Genomic DNA, 22,447 nt, shown 5'->3' with positions numbered 1-22,447 from the left:
GATCTCAGGGTCCTGGGATTGAGCCCCGCATTGGGCTCCCTGCTCTGTGGGAAGCCTGCTTCTCCCTCTCCCACTCCCCCTGCTTGTGTTCCCTCTCTCGCTGTGTCTCTCTCTGTCAAATAAATAAATAAAATCTTTAAAAAAAAATATGAAGTTAACTTTAGTGAACAGAGTTGTGTATGTTTTCTTCCTCCCAAGACGTGTGCCAATGTAGGCAGAAAATAGATGGTGAATTGCATTTAACCAGGGCTGTGGCTTAATCAAATTAGTGTTAATACAAGTGATAGAGGGCCAATGGAATGATTATAAAAATTGACCAAGGAATTTAAACTAGGCAGGATTAGGAGGGAAGTGAGGATGTGAGGAAGGTGATGGAAATTAAATGCAGGTAGGATCAGTAGATTAAATGTCCTGATAAACTGAAGGATTGTTAGAGTTGGAGTAACTATAGTGAGTGAACTGGAAAGATAAGAGATAGTGATTGGAGAATGAGATATTTGGAATTAAGATTATAGAAGATTGACAGTTGTTGGTAATGACAAAGTCAAGAGTATAACCATGGTAATGAGAGGCTGAGGTAGGGTGGAATTCAAGATAAGAGAAGAGGAGGTCAAGTAACAGGGAAGGCAATATGTTATAACCATTATTTATATAGTTTCTGAAATTACCAAGACTTATGGCAAGAATGGTATTGGAGAGAATAAAGGTTGCTAGGAACCACAGTCTTTAAGGCATAAGTGGAAATAATGGGCTACAACTTTCAAGCCCCAGTGGTAGATGGGGAGTGAGGGGAAAAACAGCCCCAGTTGCTAGGGCTGCAGAGGATACTGCAGAGGTAGTCAGGGACTACCAGATTTCACTTAGAGCAAGAAGGCAAGGGGTTCATTCACAGAAGAGATTGAAGATACAGAGATTTGCTAACCTTGAGATGCAAAGGGTACAATGGAAAAAGTCAGGAGATGAAGAGGGGAGAGAGATGAGGGTCAGAAAATACAGTGTACAGAACCTTATGGGGTAAAGTCTGGGAGATGAGGAACGGCCTGGGGGTCCTAGTGGAGGGGGTCCTAGCGGAGGGGGTGGGTGCAGCAGCTAAGGACATTCCCAGTGGAGGAGGAGGTGATCTTTTCTAATTGTTTGTAGTAACATTATTCACATTGGTCTTCCAATGACATTTGGAATAAGATATGATTTGCTGGGTAAAAAAAAAAAAAATCCATGTGGATAATATAAATTTATTTGCAATTTTTAAAAACATACTACTTTGGAATAAGAAACATTTATAGATGTATTATAAAGACCAGACAGATGCACACTTATTCTCCTGCAAGAAAATATGTTTGGCGATACCAAAGCAGATCAGTATCTTGTTCTAAGCATTAATTTCTTTATTCAAACATTGATACCACTTTGTCTTTTTTACTGAGTCATTTTACTTCTTAATGGACATGCTGGAATTTATTTTCAGGGAAGCAGGTTGCTTCATCTGAAGGATCTATTCAGAAATAGTTGTTCCAGATTACAAATCAATTTGGAAATCCCAATGGCACTTGAGGGAAGAAAAAATCCTGCAGTGAGTTTTTGGATTTTATCTTGAAAAGCTAATAAGTGGTGGTCAGACTTATTGTTTGTGATCATCTTTATCTAAAGTAGACAGTCTTGGGGCGCCTGGGTGGCTCAGTCGTTAAGGGACTGCCTTCGGCTCAGGTCATAATCCCAGGGTCCTGGGATCGAGCCCCATATCGGGCTCCCTGCTTGGCGGGAAGCCTGCTTCTCCCTCTCCCACTCCCCCTGGTTGTGTTCCCTCTCTCTCTGTGTCTCTCTCTCTGTCAAATAAATAAAATCTTTAAAAAATAAAATAGAAAGACTGTAATGTTTTATTTTTTTTTTTTAAGATTTTATTTATTTGAGAGAGCGAGAGAGAGTGAGAGAGAGCAAGCGAGGTGAGGAGCAGAGGGAGAAGCAGGCTCCCTACTGAGCAGGGAGCCTGACTTGGGGCTCCATCTTGGCACTCCAGGATCACGATCTGAGCCAAAGGTAGCCGCCCAACTGACTAAGCCACCCAGGCGCCCTAGAAAGTCTGGAATATTTTAAAGACCGTTTTCATGCTATAACATAGATAAACCTTGACAACATTATGCTAAGTGAAATAAGCCAGTCATAAGGGACATATATGATTCCTCTTATATGAGGTTCCTAGAATAGTTAAATTCATAGAGACAGAAGGTAGAATGGTAGTTGCTGCAGGGAGGAGAAAATGGGGAGTTAGTCTTTAATAGGTATAGAGTTTCAGTTGAGGAAGATGAAAAAGTTCTGGAGATGGATGGTGGAAATAGTTGCACAACAGTGTGAATGTACTTTATGCCTCAGAACTGTATACTTAATGGTAAATATTATGATATATATTTTACCACCACAAACAAAAAAAGCTCCAGGGTTTTGAGTGTCCAGTGCCTACCAGACTGCTTGGCTAAACTAGTTGACCATTCTCATATTGAATTACAAATAACGAACCCCCTTTTTCCCAATACCTTATGTTTGTGTACTACTCTGTAGTTAAGTAAATGTTTTCATACCTGATTCAGAACAGCCTTGAGAAGTAGGTAGACAGGAATAGATAAGAAAACAGATTCTAAGAGACTTGCTACTGGTAGGTCAGAGACAGAGGTCAGTGCCTAGTTCAACATGGTCTAGTCCCAGAACCTCCCTAGCCGTAAATGAGGGGGTTTAAAACTTAAAAGTGGGGGGGCTTTCTCTGAAGCAGTATAGTTCCCTCAGCAGAGACCCCATCCCTTTATTAGAGCTCAGAGGCAGAACAGTTGAGATCTACATTCCTAACTTGCACATTCTGCCTGGTTTGTATCCAGATCTTCAGCAGAGCATCTGGACAAAGTAAGGAGACTGATCACACCATCTGCAGTTTGACTGATTAAATTCTATATGCCCATCTCTCTCTCTCTCTCTTTTTTTTTTTTTTTACCCCTAAAGGGAATTAGTTTTTCAAATATGCATAATATAATAGAATCAGAAGTAAATAAAGAGATTCACAATGAAGGGGAAAATAAGGAAAGCAGAATAAATGAAGCCAAGGTAAATTTAGTACCAGAAATTCCTACTTTTGCTAAAATTCAGTAGCAGATTCAACTCTGAGCTTCCTAGTGGCCAGAGCAAGGTCTGGTTCAAGGTTCAGAATGTCTGTCATTCACTCATTTATTCTTTCAACTATAGTTTATTCTCAGAAGACACACATGTATCTCTGGCTCTAATATCTAAAGAAAATAGAGCTCATCTTAAACAATAGATGACGTTAGTGGTTGCCACAATAAACTTGATGTTAGGCTCTATGTCTGGTTTATTTCTATTTAGGTTATACGTGGCGCCAGTAATTGGCTCAGACTGAATACTTATTATGGACTTGCTGAATGAATAAGAAATTATTGCTTTTTTTAGGATCTGATGTAAAACTTGGACAGTGGATAATCATTTTGATGCTCAGCAAATACTGAATACCTGTAGTGTATACTTGCTCCTGTGCTGAGCTGTTTGGGAAATAAAGATATGAATAAATTATGGTTTTATCCTCAAGGAGTATTTTTTAAAAGCTGATGATACAAAGTACTGTGTGAGGATATAAAATGCTTTGTGAGGACTGTGGGAGCTCAGGGGAGAGAGTTCATCATAGGCTAGCCTGTTCAGTTTCCCCACTGGTAAAAAGGAAATAATAGTACCTACTTCACAGGGTTGTTGTGAAAAGTAAAAGAGTTAACATATGTAAAGCTCTAAGAAAAAGGCCTGGCTCATAGGAAGCATTTCATAAATTTTAGCTAATAATAATATTTAGGGAAGACGTACTGGAGAAGGGGGTACATGGAGTTAGGTTCTTTAGATACCTGTGCTTGTCTCTACCAAAGCATGTGAGTGTCCTAATCGGACTCTTTACATTTCCCTTCTCTGCTAGCTCCAAGGTCCTTCAGGGCATGTACCATAATAATGTTGGTACTGGGCCTGGTATAACATAAATACCCATTGAAAGTTTGTTGACAGAAGGAAGAAAGCAGGGGCGCCTGGGTGGCTCAGTCGTTAAGCGTCTGCCTTTGGCTCAGGTCATGATCCCAGGGTCCTGGGATCCAGCCCCACATCGAGCTCCCTGCTCCGCAGGAAGCCTGCTTCTCCCTCTCCCACTCCCCCTGCTTGTGTTCCCTCTCTCGCTGTCTCTCTCTCTGTCAAATAAATAAAAATCTAAAAAAGAAAAAAAAAAAAACCAAGCAAGCATATTGGGAGCCAAGCAGGCTTGCTGCTTTAGCGACTGAGAACGTTTTAAAGACATGCTTTCTAGGAGCCTACTTGGCTCTGAATTATATCTGACAGCGTATTCTGCTGTCCTGTTACTCTCCCTCCATGTTCCTTCATTCATTACTGCTTTTATACCCTTGTTGGACTACCGCTGACCTCTAAGCAAATGAACTAATGGTTGGTGTGTAGTTAGTTCACAGCAGTCATCATCTCAGATCATATTGTTTCCCAGTTGTTCACTGGACATCTTTGCCTCTGCTTGTTCAAAAATGAAGGCCATATAGGTGCGCCTGGGTGCCTCGGTCAATTAAGGGTCTGCCCTCCACTCAGGTCATGATCCCAGGGTTCTGGGATCGAGCCCTGTGTTGAGCTTCCTGCTCAGCAGGGAGTCTGCTTCTCCCTTTCCCTCTGCCCCTCTCCCCTGCCCCCTGGCTTGTGCTCGCTCTCTCTCTCTCTCACAAATTTTAAATGAATCTTAAAAAAAAAAATGAATGCCATCTTTCAGTGCTTACCTAGAAACCCCTTACTTTCCCCTCATTGAGCCGTGCATACAGAAAGTTTCTAAATACTATCAGTTATGACTCAAAATAATTTGTGTTCTTTCTTTTGTATTTCTATTCTTCCGTTCTAGTGGAAACCTTGTTTCTTTTCTGCCAGTTCATCCTCCATCTTCTCATGAAATATCATTTTATTTTTTTATTAACATATAATGTATTATTTGTTTCAGGGGTACAAAATATTTTAAAACGCAATTATGATATGTCACTTTGTTACTTTGATCTTTCATGGCTCCCTATTCATCTTCACAGCAGTTCTTTCGATTAAATGGTAGTATTTCCATGTTGTAAATGAGGAGATGATTGCCTTCTTGTAGCAGATAGCCTCAAGGTGAAATTAGTACTCCTCTTAGTCTTTTGAGGCTCTCTAATTACCCTTTTAAAACCTTAAACTCAGGAAGAGCACAGTCCAAAGGCCTGGGTGTCCCTGTAGATATTGTGGGTCCAAGCCATTGAAAACTGCACATGATGAGGATGTTTCCCTAGATGCAGTAATGATAAAGTCACCATTTGTTGAGTATTTACATGTACTCTGGCAAAACATATATTGTCTCATTTTGTCCTCCCAACAATCCTAGGATGTAATTAACACTAGTATTTCTACACTACACAAGAGGAAACTGAAATTAAGTTTGCTATCTAAGGCTTCACAGGTGCCATGACTTAAAAACCTATGTTCTTAACCATTACATGAAGTTTTCCAGGTAGCATTTTGCACATGTTGCTTCCCTAGGAAAGATGATAACTTTATGTGCTATAAACTTGCTGCTGAGAATTGCTGATCTAATGGGCTTCATGAGTTTTTCAGGGAACTAACATTCTGGTAGAGCACTTTGAATAGGTTCTTCAATGAATACCTTTATTTCTTTACATTTCCTTAGTATCCTGTGTCTCATGACAGATCAATCTAAAATGCCACCTAAGACTTATGACCAGCAAAAGGGGAAGAGGAGCTTTACTGGGACTGTTTTCATATAGCTAACTTGCTTATTTGTTTGTCTTCCCATCCAGTTGTCTGTTCATCTGTCCATCCAGAGAATGATGTCAAAGAGAGATAGTAGAAAGCCTCCAGTCTAAAGTTAGAGACCTGGGTTTTGTTAAGGACCCAGTCCATGACCCTGACTCACCATGTATTTCTAGGGTAGTCCCTTCATTTCTCTGTGCCTCAGTTTTTTTCTTCTACAAAAAAGTAAATAAAGGTATTAGACGCCATGACTGTAGACCTCTTCCAACCAGCTCTCTACAGCTGGGTGTGTTAGGTAATATGGCAGTTGTACTTTTGAAAAGTAGCACTGGTACTTTTATACTATATTACAGGCCTCTCCTAAGAAGATAAAATCTGGTGCATTTTATATATATATATATATATATATATATTTGTATTGCAAATCTAGTCTCCTGTAAGTAACCATTAAAGAGGGGCTCTGAGGATGCTGATTTATAGCCTGTCTAGAAATGCCTGATGACCATTTCTTGTAACTGGGGATGTTATATAGCAAGTCTGCATGTAGCAATCCATTTCCATCAAATTATAATTTTGCTTCAGAGGTGTGTGATAATTTAAGGTCATTGTATTATGTGGTCGTGAAACTGTGGTACGCAGTCAATTTGTTCAGCAAATAGTTTCCAAGCACATACTGTGTGCCTGACTTTGTGCTAGGTAGTAGAAATGAAACTCTGACAAGACAAATCTCTGCTTTCATGGGCTTGGCAGGAGTTGGAAATGTGATATAATTACTTTGGAGTGTGATAAATACTACAGAAGCTTCCCGGTGAAGGAGCCATCTAATAGAGCCCTGAAAAGGAGAGTAGGAATGATCCAGATTAAGAGATAAGGTAGATTAGGGAGAACCCCTGAATGATGGAGAAGGGTAGTATTTCAGGCACAGAGAACAGCATGTGGAAAGACTCAGAGGCAAGAGAGTATGGCATGTTCAGGGGAACTCAAAGAAGATAAAATCTGCTGGATTATAAAGTGTGAAGGCAGGAAAAAGCTATTTTGAAATTACACCCATTTTAGGTATCATATCTAGATTGTGAAATTAGCATGATGTTATAGAAAGGATTGGACATGGGATCTAAAGACCCAGATTTTAGTCCCTGGCTTCCCATTGGCTATCTATGGGATTTTGAACAAATTATTTAATTTCTTTGATTCTGTTTATCTGCAAAATGGTAATTGTTAACTCTTGCACTATCCTTTTAAGCTATAAAACTGCTACACTGTGAAAGCTTTTCTTAATCCTTGCTCTGTTTTAATTGCTTTGGTTTTTTTGTGTATTTATTTTTAAAGATTTTATTTATTTGACAGAGAGAGACACAGTGAGAGAGGGAACACAAGTGGGGAGCGGGAGAGGGAGAAGCAGGCTTTCTGCCGAGCAGGGAGCCTGATGCAGGGCTCGATCCCAGGACCCTGAGATCATGACCTGAGTCAAAGGCAGATGCTTAATGACTGAGCCCCAGGTGCCCCTTAAACAATTTGTTTTAATATAGCACTTTTATTATGGTCATTCTTATGTAAAACTGTTTCCCCACTAAGAACAGCTCTTTTAAGAGCCCAGAATGACACAAGGTAAGTCCCAAGTACTTGTAAGGTTTAATGAATAATTGGATTCTATATTAAGGGAGATTCCCTCTGAAATTTGTTTGCCCTTAAAAAAAAAAAACCCTTGAGAAGAAATTTTGTATTTTTTGCAAGCATTTGACTTGAGAGACAATTTTGTTGTGTTTTTGATTAGCAAAAAAGCCATTTTCTTAAAGCTATTTCAATGGGCTGAATGCTCTAGTGGTTAGAATGTGACATTTTGCAGATGAGCATATCATTTACAGGCAGGCACAAGAGGTGATTATTGAGGTTTTGCATGAAAAGATCTTTCTGTTAACTGTGGAAACCTTTTTGATATTGAGATCCTCTTGGCAGATCCTAGAAATCAGAGTTCTCCTCCATTTCACCTTTAAATTGAAACATTTTCTGAGATGAAATGATATATACAGAACTGTAAAATGTGGAAATCTGATGTGCAGTTTGATTACATTTGGCAGACAGTATAAAGAAGTAGACAGCTGCTGTAAAAACTGGCCTTCCTTATGTATCATCATAGTGATATAATTAAGAAAAAAACCCCACTAAAACTGCGTTTTTTAAAATTTGGTAAGAAGTTAATGTGATATTAAGCTATTGAATTCCAATAAAAGGTTTCTTTTTATTTACCCATTAATTCATTCATCTTGACTAGTCAACAAATATTTAGTGAGCACTCTGCTTTATACCAGTCCCTTTTCTAGAAATTTAGTAGTGAATAAAACAGATATGGTCCCTTGACCTCATGGTGCTTCAGATGTAGCAGGAAGAAAATAATTGGGTAAGCAAATTACAGCTGCAATAAATATTTATAATAGAGAAGTTCAGAGAGCTCTGGGATCATAAAATGCCCTGTAGCCATGTCCTGACCTGACACAATTGAGAAATGGGTCCGGGATGATAATATCCCTGCCATGTTTTCCCTCAGCTTCTGTGCTCCAACCTTTCAGAACTGCTCGACATTCTCTGTGCCTTGCTCTCTCATGGCATAATCTCATGAACGCCCTTTCCTTCCCCTTCTCCTTCTGTAGACTTCCTGTCATCCTTCAAAACAGATCAAATGACACATTCTTTTGAAATCTTCAGTATCTCTCCCCCAATTAAATAGGATTAGGTTTGGCTACGACATTCTAAAATAACTGGTTTAGAAATACAGGGTTTTAGTCTCTCATATAAAAGAAGTACAGAGGTAGGTAGTCCAGGCCTGACCTGGTTGTTACATGAAATCATCAAGGGATCCGGGCTCTTTCTACCATCTTTGATATGAGACTTCCATTCTCAAGGTTACTTCATGGAAAAGAAAGCTGATGAGTTCCAATCATCATGTCCTAATTCTAGATAGCAAAAAGGAAGGAGTAAGGGAAGAGGGCAGGGCACCTCTGCCGGATAACACTGTTTCCCTTAAGTAGCCTTTAGCAGAAGACCTACACAATATTTCAATTATATCTTATTGAGCAGAAGTAATTTCATAGCCACACCTAACTACAAGACGGGCTGGGAATTAGAATCCTTTAACTGAGTATTTTGCCACTTAGTGGTAGTCATACTGTCCTTTCCTGGACCACCACCCTTTAGTTAGTTGTTCCTTAAATTTTCAGCACTCAGTATAATAACAGTACTATATTGCTATTAATTGTCAATTTCCATGTCTCTTTCCTTCTTATAAATACCACAGGGGTAGAAATTGTGTCCTGTTATCTCTGAATCTAACACTTTGCACAAAGCCTGGCACAGGAGGTATCTTCATGTGTATAAAATGAAGGTGTTGACAATTGAATGACAATTACTTTAGCTTATAAAAGATCTGTAATTATTTCTCGAATCACCAATTCATACTTTTAAACAGATTTATTGAGGTATAATTTACATATGATAAATTTCACCCTTAAATTAAGTGTACAAATTCAGTGCTTTTTAGTAAATTTACAGAGTTGTGCAACTATCACCAAAATCCAGGTATAGACCATTTTTATTACCGCAAAGAGATCTCTTGGTCCCGTGTGCTGTCAATCCCCATTCCTACTCCAAGTCCCAGGTGACCAAATATCTACTGTCTGCCTCTATAAATTTGCCTTTTCTGAATGTTTCATATAAATAGAATCATACAGTATGTGGTCTTTTGCTCTCGCTGCTTTTACTTGGCATAGTATTTTCAAGGTTAATTCATGTTGTGATATGTATCATTGGTTTGTTCCTTTTTATTGCTGATATTGTTGAAATTTTTATTAAATTTTAGAAGTCATTTTCTTTGCTTTTGGGATTAAATATATATCTTAATTTATTACAAATTATTGTACTTATTATTATCTACATGCAGTCTACTTCAAATACAAACTAAATTAATTTCAGTAAAATACAGAAACTTTGTTCCGGTATAATTCCATTCCCCCTCTTCTGTACTTGGGCTCTTGTTTTTTGGGCTTTTTTAAAGATTTTATTTATTTGGAGAGAGAGAGAAGGGGGAGGGGGAGGAAGAGGGAGAGGGAATCTTGAGCAGACTCCATACTGAGCACAGAGCCAGATATGGGGCTCAGTCCTACAACCTTTGAGATCATGGCCAGAGCCGAAACCATGAGTCAGAGCCTTAGCCAGCTGAGTCATCCAGGCGCCCCTGGGCTCTTGTATTTATATAAACTAAATATTTATATATTATATACCCAACAATACAGTTTTAGAGTTATTGTTTTATATAGCTCTTTTATTTTTTTTAAGATTTTATTTATTTATTTGACAGAAATACAGCGAGAGAGGGAACACAAGCAGGGGGAGTGGGAGAGGGAGAAGCAGGCTTCCTGCAGAGCAGGGAGCCCGATGTGGGGCTCGATCCCAGGACCGTGGGATCATGACCTGAGCTGAAGGCAGATGCTTAACCAACTGAGCCACTCAGGCGCCCCTATATAGCTGTCTTTTAAATCTATTAAGAGAAAAATATTTATACTTTTACATTCACCTACATAATCACCTTTATTGGTGCTCTTTATTTCTTCACGTGGATTTGAATTACTTTCCAGTACCATTTCCTTTCAGCCTGAGAGCTTTCGGTATTTCCCCTCCCCCCAGTATTTCCTTAGTATTTTTTGAAAGGCGGGTACTACCACTGAGTTATCTCAGTCATTCTTTATGTGGGAATGTCTTTATTTTTGCCTTCATTTTTTTTTTCAAGATTTTATTTATTTATTTGACACAGGGAGAGAGAGAGAGAGCACAAGTAGGCAGAGCGGCAGGGAGAGGGAGAAGCAGGCTCTCCACTGAGCATGGAGCCCGATGCGGGGCTCGATCCCAGGACCCTGGGATCATGACCTGAGCCGAAGGCAGATGCTTAACGACTGAGCCACCCAGGCGCCCCTGCCTTCAGTTTTGAATGATAACTTTGCTGAGGTCATACATTTTTTTTAAGGAGGATATTTTATTTTTTATTTCTATTTTTTTTTTTTTTTTAAGTAAAGTTGACATACAGTGTTACATTCGTTTTAGGTATACAGCTTAGGCATGTGATAAGTTAATACATTATGCTGTGTTCACAAGTATAGCTACCATCTGTCCAGTTACATTGCTATGACAATATCACTGTATTCCTTATGCTCTACTTTTTATCCCATGACCTACTCATTCTATAACTGGAGGCCTGTATCTCCCTCTGCTCTTCACCCCTTTTGCCCCAACCCCCACCCCCTCCCCTCTGGCAACGAGTTTGTTCTCTGTATTTATAGTTCTGATTCTGCTTTTTGTTTGTTTATGCATTTTTTATAGATTCCATTTATGAATGGAATCATATGATATTTGTCTTTCTCAGCCTGACTTATTTCACTTAGCATAATACCCTCCAGGTCCATCCATGTTGTCTCAAATGGCATGCTCTCATCCTTTTTTATGGCTGTGTAAAGTTCCATTGTTTATATTCCATTGTTTGTATATATATACCTTTTCCTTGTGCATTTGTCTGTAGAAGGACACTTAGGTTGCTTCCATGTCTTGGCTATTATAAATAATACTGCAGTAAACATAGGGGTGCATATATCTTTTTGAGTTTGTGTTTTCATTTTTCCTGGATAAATACCCAATAGTGGAATTATTGGATCATATGGTATTTCTAATTTAATTTTTTGAGGAACCTCCAATACTGTTCTCCACAGTGGCTGTACCAATTTATATTTCCACCAGCAGTGCACAGGGCTTCCTTTTCCTCCACGTTCTTACTTTGTTGTTTCTTATCTTCTTGATTTTAGCTATTCTAACAGGCATGAGATGATATCTCATTGTGGTTTTGATTTGCATTTCCCTGGTGATGAGCGATATTGAGCATCTTTTCATATGTCTTTTGGCCACCTGTATGTCTTATTTGGAAAAATGTCTTTTGAGGTCCTCTGCCCATTTTTTAATCAGATTGGTTTTTTGTGGTGGTGGTGGTGGTGGGTTTTTGGGGTTGTTTTTGTTTTGATGTTGAGTTATATAAGTTCTTTATATATTTTGGATATCAGCCCCTTATCAGATACATCATTTGCAAGTATCTTCTCCCGTTCAGTAGGTTGTCTTTTTGTTTTGTTGATGGTTTCCTTCACTGTGTAAAAGCTTTTTATTTTGATGTAATCCCAGTATTTTTGCTTTTGTTTCCCTTGTCTTAGGAGACATATCTAGAAAAATGTTCCAATGACTGGGTGTCAGAGAAATTGTTGCCTTTGCTCTCTTCTGGGATTTTTATGGTTTCAGGTCTCATGCTTAGGTCTTTAATCCATTTTGAGTTTATTTTTGTGTATGGTGTAAGAAAGTGGTTAGGTTTCATTCTTTTACATGTAGCTGTCCAGTTTTCCCAGCACCATTTATTGAAAAGACTGTCTTTCTCCCATTGTGTATTCTTGCCTCCTTTGTCAGATTAATTGACCATATAAGTGTGGGTTTATTTTTGGAGTCTCTATTCTGTTCCATTGATCTGTGTGTCTGTTTTTTGTGTCAATACCATACTGTTTTGATTACTAAAGCTTTGTGGCATATCTCGAAATCTGGAATTGTGCTTCCTCCAGCTGTTCTTTCAGGATTGCTTTCGCTGTTCAGGCTCTTCTGTGGTTCCAAGGGGGTTATTAATCTTGGTTAACATATTTGCTTTTTTTCTTTCAGCACATTTTATATATCATTCCTCTGCCTCTAGCCTCCCATTATTTCTGATGAGAAGTGAGCTGTTAGTCTTGTTTTTCCCTTTTATCTGATAAATTGTTTTCTCTTGCCACTTTCAAAAACTTCTCTTTGGCTTTCTGCAGTTTTTACTATGATGTATAAAGGTATGGATATTTTTTGTGTTTAGCCAACTTGGGGTTCATTATCTATTTTAGATATGTAGTTCAATGTTTTTAAAATCAAATTTAGGTATCTTTTGTCCATTATGTCTTCAAATATTTTTTCTATTCATATTTTTCTTTCCTCTTTCTGGAACTCCCATTACTTATATGTTGGTTTGATTGATAGTTTCCCACAGGTCACTCACTCTATTTTCTTTTTGTTTTTCAGATTGCATAATCTATATTGATCTGTCCTTGAGTTTGAGGATTTTTTACTTCTGCCAGCTCAGATTTGTTGTTGAGTCCCTTTTGAATGTTTCATTTCAGAATACAATTTCCATTTGGTTCTTTTTATTTTTATAATATCTGTATATTGATAATTCTCTGAGTTATCATCATACTTTCATTTAATTCTTTAAATATGGTTTCCTTTGGTTCTTTTTAACATTATTTATAATACCTGTTTCAAAATATTTCTCTGATGATTCCAACATCTGGGCCCCCCTGATTTAGTATTTATAATCGTCCTTTCTTTTTTTTCCTGGTAAATGGAGCACTCTTCACTGTTTCTTTGCATGATTCATGATTTGTTTGTTTGTTGAAAACTACATATTTTAGATAATATATTGTGGCAATTCTTGATTCAGATTCTTCTCCCATGGAGGTTGGATATTGTTGCTGGGTGGTTTTGTTTATTTAGACTATAGTGTCTGTCTTTTTGCAGTGTGTGACTACTGATGTCTTTTAAAAAACATGAATATTTAATTATTTAACATGAAAGTTTATTCTGGTCATATTTTTTAAATTATTGTTTTAATTTTTAAACCTGGCTTTTTAAAAGTCACCCCTGGGTCAGCATAGATTAGTGGTCAATGATTGGCTTAAACCCTAGGCCAGGAAATCTTCTACCTTTTGCTAATGGATCTGTCATTTGGAGAATGCATTCAGAGTTCAGTCAATTTACAGTTCCGCTCCAGCCTTTACTTTCAGTGTGTTCAAGACCTTACATTCACATAAAGTCAGTAGCTAGCTAGGACCCTTTCCAGTTTCTCCTTAGCATTTGTGAAGTCTTACACCATGGATCCCATAGTGGGTCTTATCAAGACACATTATGGCTTTTTGTTCCCTAGTATTCCCTTTTAAATTTCTTGTTTATCTGCTCTGTTGCCTGCCCTAACTAGTACTCTGACCTTAGTCTAGCTACAGTAGTGGCCTTCCTGGATTGTTTACTATTGTTCCCCAGATTGTCCCTCTATTGTTTTTGACAGTGATGTTGGGCAATATCCAGAGCTGATTTTCTATGCTCAGCTTCAGATTAAATCAGCCCACTCTGGCACCAGTCATCCTCTTGGCCTGACCCGGCCTGCCCTGATGGAATTATTCCCAGGGAGTTGGGGGTTGAGAGATAAGGGCAGCCCTAGGTTAAAATGCCACAGATTCTCACTGTTCTTAGTATGGTTCAGTAATTTTTCTTTTTCTTTTCTTTTCTTTTATTTTTTAAAGTAGGCTTCATGCCCAGTGTGGAGCCCAGTGTGGGGCTTGAACTCATGACCCTGAGATCAACATGTGACCTGAGATCACGAGTCAGACGCTTAACCAACTGAGCCACCCGGGTGCCACGGTTCAGTAATTTTTCTCAAACATTTCTCTATTTGATGTATGCCTTTGGTTAATTTTCAAAGGCCTAAATTGGTTGGTTTTGACCATTTTGTCCAGTTTTATTGTTGCTTTTTGGGGAGAGGGTTTGCTAAGCAGTTTAAACATTCCAGAACTTTAAGAATTCCCCCGCTAGACCATATCCTCTTTTGGGCAGACACCATCTTTCTCTTTTCTGTACAGTTTCCATCCAATGTGAATTAATCCCTTGAGCTTTCATTTCTTTGTCTGTCAAATGAAATTAATAATCCTTGCATTGCTTACCTCAAAGGATCAAGTGAAATAGTGGTTTAAAATTTTGTAAAGTATAAACACTTTGTAAATGGTAAAATTCTTTGAAAATTTTAAAGTAGTTTGCAAGCTACAACACTGATTCTTAACACTGCAACCTGTTGTGCATATAGTACTTCCAAGTATTCATCCTGAATACATGGGCTTTTTTTTTTTCCTGGTCATTTTATGCATGTAGGTTTTGCTGTTGGTTTGAAAGAGATAGTTCACATGTTTTTTGAGGGCAGCAGCAGGCCACTTGCAGAACAGTCCGGGGATGAAAACTAGTTCCACCAGGAGGAAAGGTTTTAGGACCTCTGTCTGTGTTCTCTCTCACATGTTCCACTGCCTGGCTTACCACTTCTGGTCCTGCAGTTAGAGAGGTGAGCTATCAATGGAGGCTTCTGTGGACATTGGAAATAACTACTGGAGAGATGTGGAGCCAAGTAGTTGACTGGGATATGCCAAGAAGTGTCAAACACTTTGAAGCTTTTTTCAAAGTTGTCTTTTGGAAAAGCATGAAGGATGGTTCATCATTCATTGAACTACTATGTATTTAGTGTCCATTATGTGTGCGGTAATATTCTGGGTACTGGGGATACAAGACAAAGGGAATCCTTGTTCTCATGGAACTTACTCTAATGGGGATAGGATAAATAAATAGGCAAGAAAATATATCAGGTAGTGACAGGTGTCAGTAGGAAAGGTAAAGTAGGATGAGGGGACGTGGAATAACATCATTTGGAGAAACTATTCTAGGTAGGTTGGTTAAGTTAATAAAGAAGTCATTTCAGATAAAGTGACGTTTGAGCAGAGACCTGAGTGAAATGAGGGAGTATGCCATTTGCATATCTGAGGGAAGGGTATTCTGGGTGTGGAGAAGAACAAATGCAGAGATTCTGAGATGTAAGCATGCATGGTATGTTCAGTGAACAAGGAGGTCATTGTAATTTGAGTGGAGAAAGCAAAGGGATAGTAGTAGGAGTTGCAGAGATGTGGGCATATGAGGTCAGGTCATATAAGGCCTTGTAGACTTTTATAAGGACTTTGGATTTCATTCTGAATAAAATGGGAAGCTATTGCAGAATTGTGTTTGCTGGCACAAGAAATTTAGGCTTGCTGTTGTTCAGCCCCAGGAAGCAGGGGCAACTCCATACTTGGCTCAGGAGAGATAGGTAGGCAGGATGTGCACAGAGGGCACTTATCTAAGAAGTGAAATCAGATTGGATGAGTAGTATATGGCAGCTGAGATTGTAGAAGTCAGGCAGGCATATTTGAGGCCACCATTATCTTTCATCTGGATTATTTCAAATAGCATCCTCACTTCTCGAACTCTTGCCTTCCTGCCATCTGATCTCAGCTCAACAGTCAAAGTAATCTTAAAATGAAGTCAAATCATGTCCCTTTTTTGCTCAAAATACTCTAGTGCTCTTACCTCATTTCAGATAAAAAAAAAAAAAGTCCTTATACTGGCCTACAAAGCTCGGCATGTTTAGGCCCTCATCACCTGTCTGGTCTCACTGTCTACTCTTTTCTCTTTCTTTCACTGCTTTCCAGCTAAACTGGCCTCCATGCTATTTCTCAACCATGGTTCCACTTCAGGGCATTTGCATTTGCTGTTTCCTCTACTGGACAGTTTCCTCTCAGTTGTATGGTTTGCTTCTTCAACTTATTCATTGCTTAGATGTCACTCAATGACATTTTCTCTAGCCATTTTAAAAATCACACTCTCCCCTTAGCACTCCCTGTCCACCACACTCAGTGGATTTCTCTATTGCCATTTACCACTATCTGATATACAGTATGTTTTACTTTTTAGAAAATTTTCTCTCTCCTCCCTCCAACTCAAATGCAGGTAGGAATATTTGTTGTTCTTGTTCACTGCTGTTCCTTTATCAAGCTTATGTGGGACAAATGGCATTTGGGAAAGAGAGTCGCAGGCAATGTCTTCACACAATGCTGCTGCCCTCAAAAAACATCTGAACTATTTCTTTCAAACCAGCAGCAAAACCTACGTGCATAAAATGACCAGGAAAAAAAAAAAGCCCATGTATTCAGGATGAATACTTGGAAGTACTATATGCACAACAGGTTGCAGTGTTAAGAATCAGTGTTGTAGCTTGGGAATCTCCTTGGGAACATATATACATAGATTCCTGAGCCGCATCCCAGATAGAGCATAGAGAATATTGTATACCATGTGAAGGAGTTTGGATTTTATTCCCAAAGCCTCTGAAGAGAATAACCCATCCAACCTATGGTTTTGGGTTTTTTTTTTTTTAAGATTTTATTTATTTATTTGAGAGAGAGAGAGAGAGAGAATGAGAGAGAGCACGAGAGGGAAGAGGGTCAGAGGGAGAAGCGGACTCCCTGCTGAGCAGGGAGCCCGATGTGGGACTCGATCCTAGGACTCCAGGATCATGACCTGAGCCGAAGGCAGTCGCTTAACCACTGAGCCACCCAGGCCTGGCCCCTCTTTTTTTCTTTTTTTAAGACTTCATTTGAGAGAGAACGAGAGAGCATGAGAGGGAGGAGGGTCAGAGAGAGAAGCAGACTCCAAGCTGAGCAGGGAGCCCGATGCGGGATTCAATCCCGGGACTCCAGGATCATGACCTGAGCTGAAGACAGTTGCTTAACCAACTGAGTCACCCAGGGTGCCCCCCAACCTGTGTTTTAATAAAGAATATCAGGAATGAGGTAGACTGGGTTAAATTTTGGAAAAAGAGACCTCTTGGGACTATTGTAATAGTTTAGACAAGAAATGATAAAACTTAAAACAGGGACGATAGCAATGAGAAATTACGGTTTTTTGGGAGTTGGTGATTGATCAGGTGTGAAAGAGTGGGAGGACTTTAGGATGATGTCCAGGTTTTCCTCTTAGGTGCTAGGTGGATGGATTGTCAGTAACTCTGAGATAGGCAATACAGGATGGAAGAATGGGCCTGGGGAAAGATGGTGAGTTTACTTTTGGGTATGGTGGGTTTGAATTGCTTATGGAGTGATTAGGAAGAAATGTTCAGGAAGTAGGGTATGTGTGGGTATGGGTGTGTGGTTGAGTGTTATAATTATTGTGAGAAAGATGTAGATTTGGAAGTTATTAGGTTTCATGTATCATGAACTAATCTAGGCAACTGTTAATCTACCTTTTGTCTCTATAGGTTTGCCTGTTCTGGCAACTTCATATAAATGGAATCACATAATATGTGGCCTTTTGTGACTAACTTCTTTCACTTAATATAATGTTTTCAAGGTTCATTCATGTTGTATCATCTATCAATACTTCATTTCTTTTTATCGTCAAATATTTCATTATATGGATATACCACACTCCATTTATCCATTGACCAGTTGAACATTTGTTTCCTTCTTTTGACTATTACAAATAATGCTGCTATGAACATTCATGTGGACATACATTTTCATTTCTCTGTGGTATATACCTAGGAGTGGAATTGTTGGATCTTACGGTAACTCTATGTTTAACTATTTGAGGAACTGTTAGACTTTTTTCTAAAGTGGCTGTATCATTTTACATTCCTACCAGCATTGTATGAGGGTTCATTCTCCACATCCTTGCCAACACTGTTTGTTATCTTTTTGATTATAGCTGTCTAGTGTATGTGAAGTGGTATCTGATTTGGTTTTGATTTGCATCTTTTCATAAGCTTATTGGCCATTTATATAACTTCTTTGAAGAGATGTGTGTTCAGATCCTTTGCCCATTTTTTAATTGGGTTAGTGGCCTTTTTATTATTGAATTAAGATAAGAATTCTTTATATATCTTAAATACAAATCCCCTATCCTGTACATTTGATCCTTGAACATCACAGGTTTACACTGTGTGGGTCCACTTACATACGGATTTTTTACAGTACAGTACTGTAAATGTATTTTCTCTTCCTTATGATTTTTTTTAAATATTTTTTTAAAGATTTTATTTATTTATTCATGAGAGACAGAGGGAGGGGGAGAGAGAGAGAGAGAAGCAGAGGAGGGAGCAGGGAGCCCGATGCGGGACTCAACCCCAGGACCCTGGGATCGCGACCCGAGCCGAAGGCAGACGCTCAACCATCTGAGCCACCCAGGCACCCTTCCTTATGATTTTCTTAATATTTTCTTTTTCTAGTTTGCTTTGTCATAAGAATACAATATGTAATACATATATAAAATGTGCTAATCAAATGTTTATGTTATTGGTGAGGCTTCCAATCAACAGAAGATTCTTGGTAGTTAGGTTTTTGGGGAGTCAAAAGTTACATGCAGATTTTGGACTGCAGAGGGGCTCGGTGCCCCTCACCCCTGCATTGTTCAAAGGTCAGCTGTTGATGATTTGCAAATTTCTCTCATTCTGTGGGTTGTCTTTCACTTTCTTAATGGTGTCCTTTAAAGCACAAAAGTTTTTAGTTTTGATGAATCCAGTGTATCTGTTTTCTTCCTTTGGTTGTTTGTGCTTTTGGTATCATATTTAAGAAACCATTGCCAAATCCAAGGTTACAAAGGTTTATTCCTGTATTTTCTTCTTTCCTATATGAGTTTTGTATTTTCAACTCTTTCATTTAGGTCTTTGATACATTTGGGGTGCCAGTCTTGGCTTGCCCCTACTTGCTTTGTGACCTTGGACTGTTCATTTGCTGTTTCTCAGCCTCACTTTTTTCATCTGTAAAGTGAAAGTTGATATGTGTGTATATATATAGAACAACAGAAAACAGATCAGTGGTTGTCATGGGCTAGGAATCGGTGGGAGGGTATTGACTACAAAGATGAGAAAATTTTGGGGGGTGGTGAAAATGTTTTATATCTTACTTGTGGAGTGCTTATATGACTACATTTTTCAGAGCTCTTAAAACTATATACCTGAAAGGGGTAAGTGTCACATATGTAAATTATACTTCAAAAATCTGTCTTTCAAAAAAACATGTTACAACAACTCTACAAAGTATACAATATTCTTTTCCATTTTAAGGCTAGAGGAAACTGAAGCTCAGAAAAGTCAGTGGACTTGCCAGTGGTCCCACATTTGATATGTGGCATTTTCAGGATTTGAACCTAAATCTGCCTGATCAGAGTTTGTGATCTTCCTACTCATTTTTAGCCCCTCCCTGAAACTATTAACAGTATGTGGATTCTCTTGTAAAAGGTTGACCTTCCCTTGAAAGCCAGGAACCCTCTTTTCCTGTGAGCATCTTCCCCAGACATGGCTGTCATATTCGTAACCTAAATTTTGAACCCCTGGCAGATATCATTTCTGTCAGTCATTAGTTGGGCTTGGAATCGATACTGTTGTGGAGTGCTGCCCAGGCATGATCTCCTTTTGAGGCTGTGGCCCTTACTTTGGAGCAGCAGGAGACCAGTTCCAAAGCTGATGCATTTCTTTGGTTATGAAAAGCAATTTCATACCTTGCCCAATCAGCAGCACAAGGTACCTTCTCAGTGGGAGAGTGACCATATGTTTATAGGGCCAGTTGTACTGCTTAGCACTTTAACAGTCTTGCTTACCCCAGCTTATTTAGCAGAGAACTAACTGGGCAGAAGAGAGATCCAAGGCAGGGCAAGTGTACAAGTGGTCTTCTGTGTTGTTGTTCCATCATCACCACCATCATTTACCTCTGCATGCCACCCGACAGTTTGCAATGTATTTTTGACATTCTGAGATCTCTCTTAATTCTCCCAGTACCTTTTAGGAGAGTGCTTGTATTCTGAGAGAGTGTTACTTGGCTGTATTCTTGGATAACTCTGGCTGCAAGGGTATTTTCTCTTTAAGGTGTGCTGAAATATATATCTTCTGTAACTTTCATCCTCAAGTTTTTCTGGTTTCAGTTTGTCAACTGGTGGTAGTTTAGTTTGTTACCCTGCGGTGATTTGCCAGGGCTGCCCATTGGGTACATTTCAGGAAGTTCTAGCCTCTGAAGTTGATCAATGGCATTTCCTTTTTTGCCTGTTTGACTGCCCTACCTTCCTCTCCTTGGGAACCTATTTTTACTCCACCTTTCCTTCCAGAACCCTGGAGAGACTTAATTAATTGCAGAGCAATTGTCATCAAGCCAGCTGTTCACTGCCTATCTTGACATTTGACTTGTTTCCTATCCTGAGGTGCTACAAGAGAAGTTAATGACCTAAAAATTGCCCGTCCATCATGTGAGCCTAGTTAGGAGGGAATTGTTTGATTTTTATGAAGTGTAAATAATATATTTGTAGAGACCAGTTTTTTAAATGTGTTGGCCTGTATGTCAGAGATGGTTCCCTAAACTAGATGGGACAAATTGGCTGGCTAATAGAGTTTAATGACAGATTTTTCCATTAATCAGAATGGAGAATGTGCTTCATTAAGGTAATTAACAGAGCACTTGTGCAGGTGATACTTCTTGCACACAAATTTCCAAGTTTATTTCTTTCCGTTGAATACATTTTGAAAGAGATCTTGGCTGTGTTTCCTTGTTTGCATTAAAATGATCAGTGACAATAAATTTCTATTTTTTCCAAATCTGGTAACTGGTATCTTGTCCGCTACAGGTGCAAAGGATTGGTGAGACACTTGATGCTCTTCCTAATAGTGTGTGTGCTCATTGTTTGGCTCTTGTGCTCCCCTGGTGAGCAGTAGAAGTGCATCCTTTCCTAGCTCATGAACTAGCATCCTTAGAATTAGAAAGTACCTCAGAGAGCCTAAACTAATGGATTTCACATCAGGACATTGGAGTCCAGTGAGGCGAAGTGACTTGGCTAGTGCCACACAGTATACTAGTGGGAGAGTCATCTGTGGGATAGTGGGTCTAGTTCTGAACTGAAAGGCAAAAGGCCTGGGTTGACATTAGGCAAGTTGTATCACCTCTCTGCTTCTCAGTATCTTCATCTGTATAAATGAGCAAAGTGTATAGCATAGGGTCAAGTACGAACAAATGGCTTTTTGTTTAGTTCTCTTTCTGCTGTACCATGTTGTTCTCTGTGAGTATAAATTGAAGATTATAGAGGGGAAGCTGATATCAGGGAAAATGAGCAATCAATAATCGGTGCTGTTTTCTTTGTTTCTCTATAGGATCCTCAGTCTTCCACAATGAACCCTGTGTATAGCCCCGTGCAGCCTGGGGCTCCTTACGGCAACCCTAAGAACATGGCCTACACAGGTGAGTGGTGTGAAAATAGTTCCTATTTTGAAAAATGGTGGTTAAGGACATTACCAGATAACTTGCTGAATGACTTTTGGTGTACTTTACCAGAGCCAAGCTTTACCAGAGCCTCCCAAAGCTCTGATAAAGCTTTGTAATTTATAGAAGAGTGATATATCTGGGGTCCAGTTCTTACAACTAGCATTATTGAACTGTCAACTAGGGGAAAAGAAGGGAAGTAACATTTATTTATTGAGTACCTACCATGCTGGCCCTGTGATACACACTTTAACATAGGTTTAATTTTAATCTTAAAGCTTCTTAAAACCATTTCACAGTTGAGAAAACCATAGTCATAGTAAGAGACCATGAAACAAAAACAAAAATAGATATTTGAACCCAGGTCTATTGATTCTGAAGACTGATCTTTTTCCTGAACCCCATACCAAGCTGTTTCCTACTTCTCTGTCTGTGTGTATGTTGTCCCTCTGTCTGGAATGCCATTGTCCCTGACAACTTCACCTTATTCTTGAAGAACTCAGCTCTGAGCTCAGATGGCACTCTTCCAGGAAGCATTCTCTCCCTTACTTGGCCTTAGGCAAATTTTTTAACCTTCCAGAGCCTTGGTGTTCCCATTATAAAATGAGGGCAATAGTATTTTCTTTCCTTCTTTCCTTCCTTCCTTCCTTCCTTCCTTCCTTCCTTCCTTCCTTCCTTCCTTC

General features: G+C 39.1%; 1 protein-coding gene across 18 annotated transcripts in view; it reads left to right on the top strand.

Moving 5' to 3' along the window:
* FAM168A (family with sequence similarity 168 member A) overlaps positions 1-22,447 on the top strand; it is a 205,081-nt gene that overhangs the window by 117,391 nt on the left and 65,243 nt on the right. For 14 of the 18 annotated variants that reach the window (XR_003212573.2, XM_073879677.1, XM_025894128.2 and 11 more), the window contains one exon: positions 21,656-21,743. Coding sequence is in view for 17 of the 18 variants with exons in the window: in XM_073879677.1 (XP_073735778.1) it covers positions 21,674-21,743 (70 nt within the window). In the remaining variant the exon portion in view is untranslated. Of the gene's footprint in view, positions 1-14,201; positions 14,320-21,655; positions 21,744-22,447 lie in introns of all 18 variants that reach the window. The other 4 variants (XM_073879675.1, XM_073879673.1, XM_073879679.1 and 1 more) reach the window with 2 other exon arrangements.

This window comes from Callorhinus ursinus, unplaced genomic scaffold (genome assembly GCF_003265705.2).
Source record: "Callorhinus ursinus isolate GAN/ISIS: 27379988/994484 unplaced genomic scaffold, GSC_fseal_2.0 scaffold35, whole genome shotgun sequence".
Classification (NCBI taxonomy): domain Eukaryota; kingdom Metazoa; phylum Chordata; class Mammalia; order Carnivora; family Otariidae; genus Callorhinus; species Callorhinus ursinus.
Note: the sequence above shows the minus strand (reverse complement) of the source record. Positions and strands in the feature narration are given on the sequence as shown.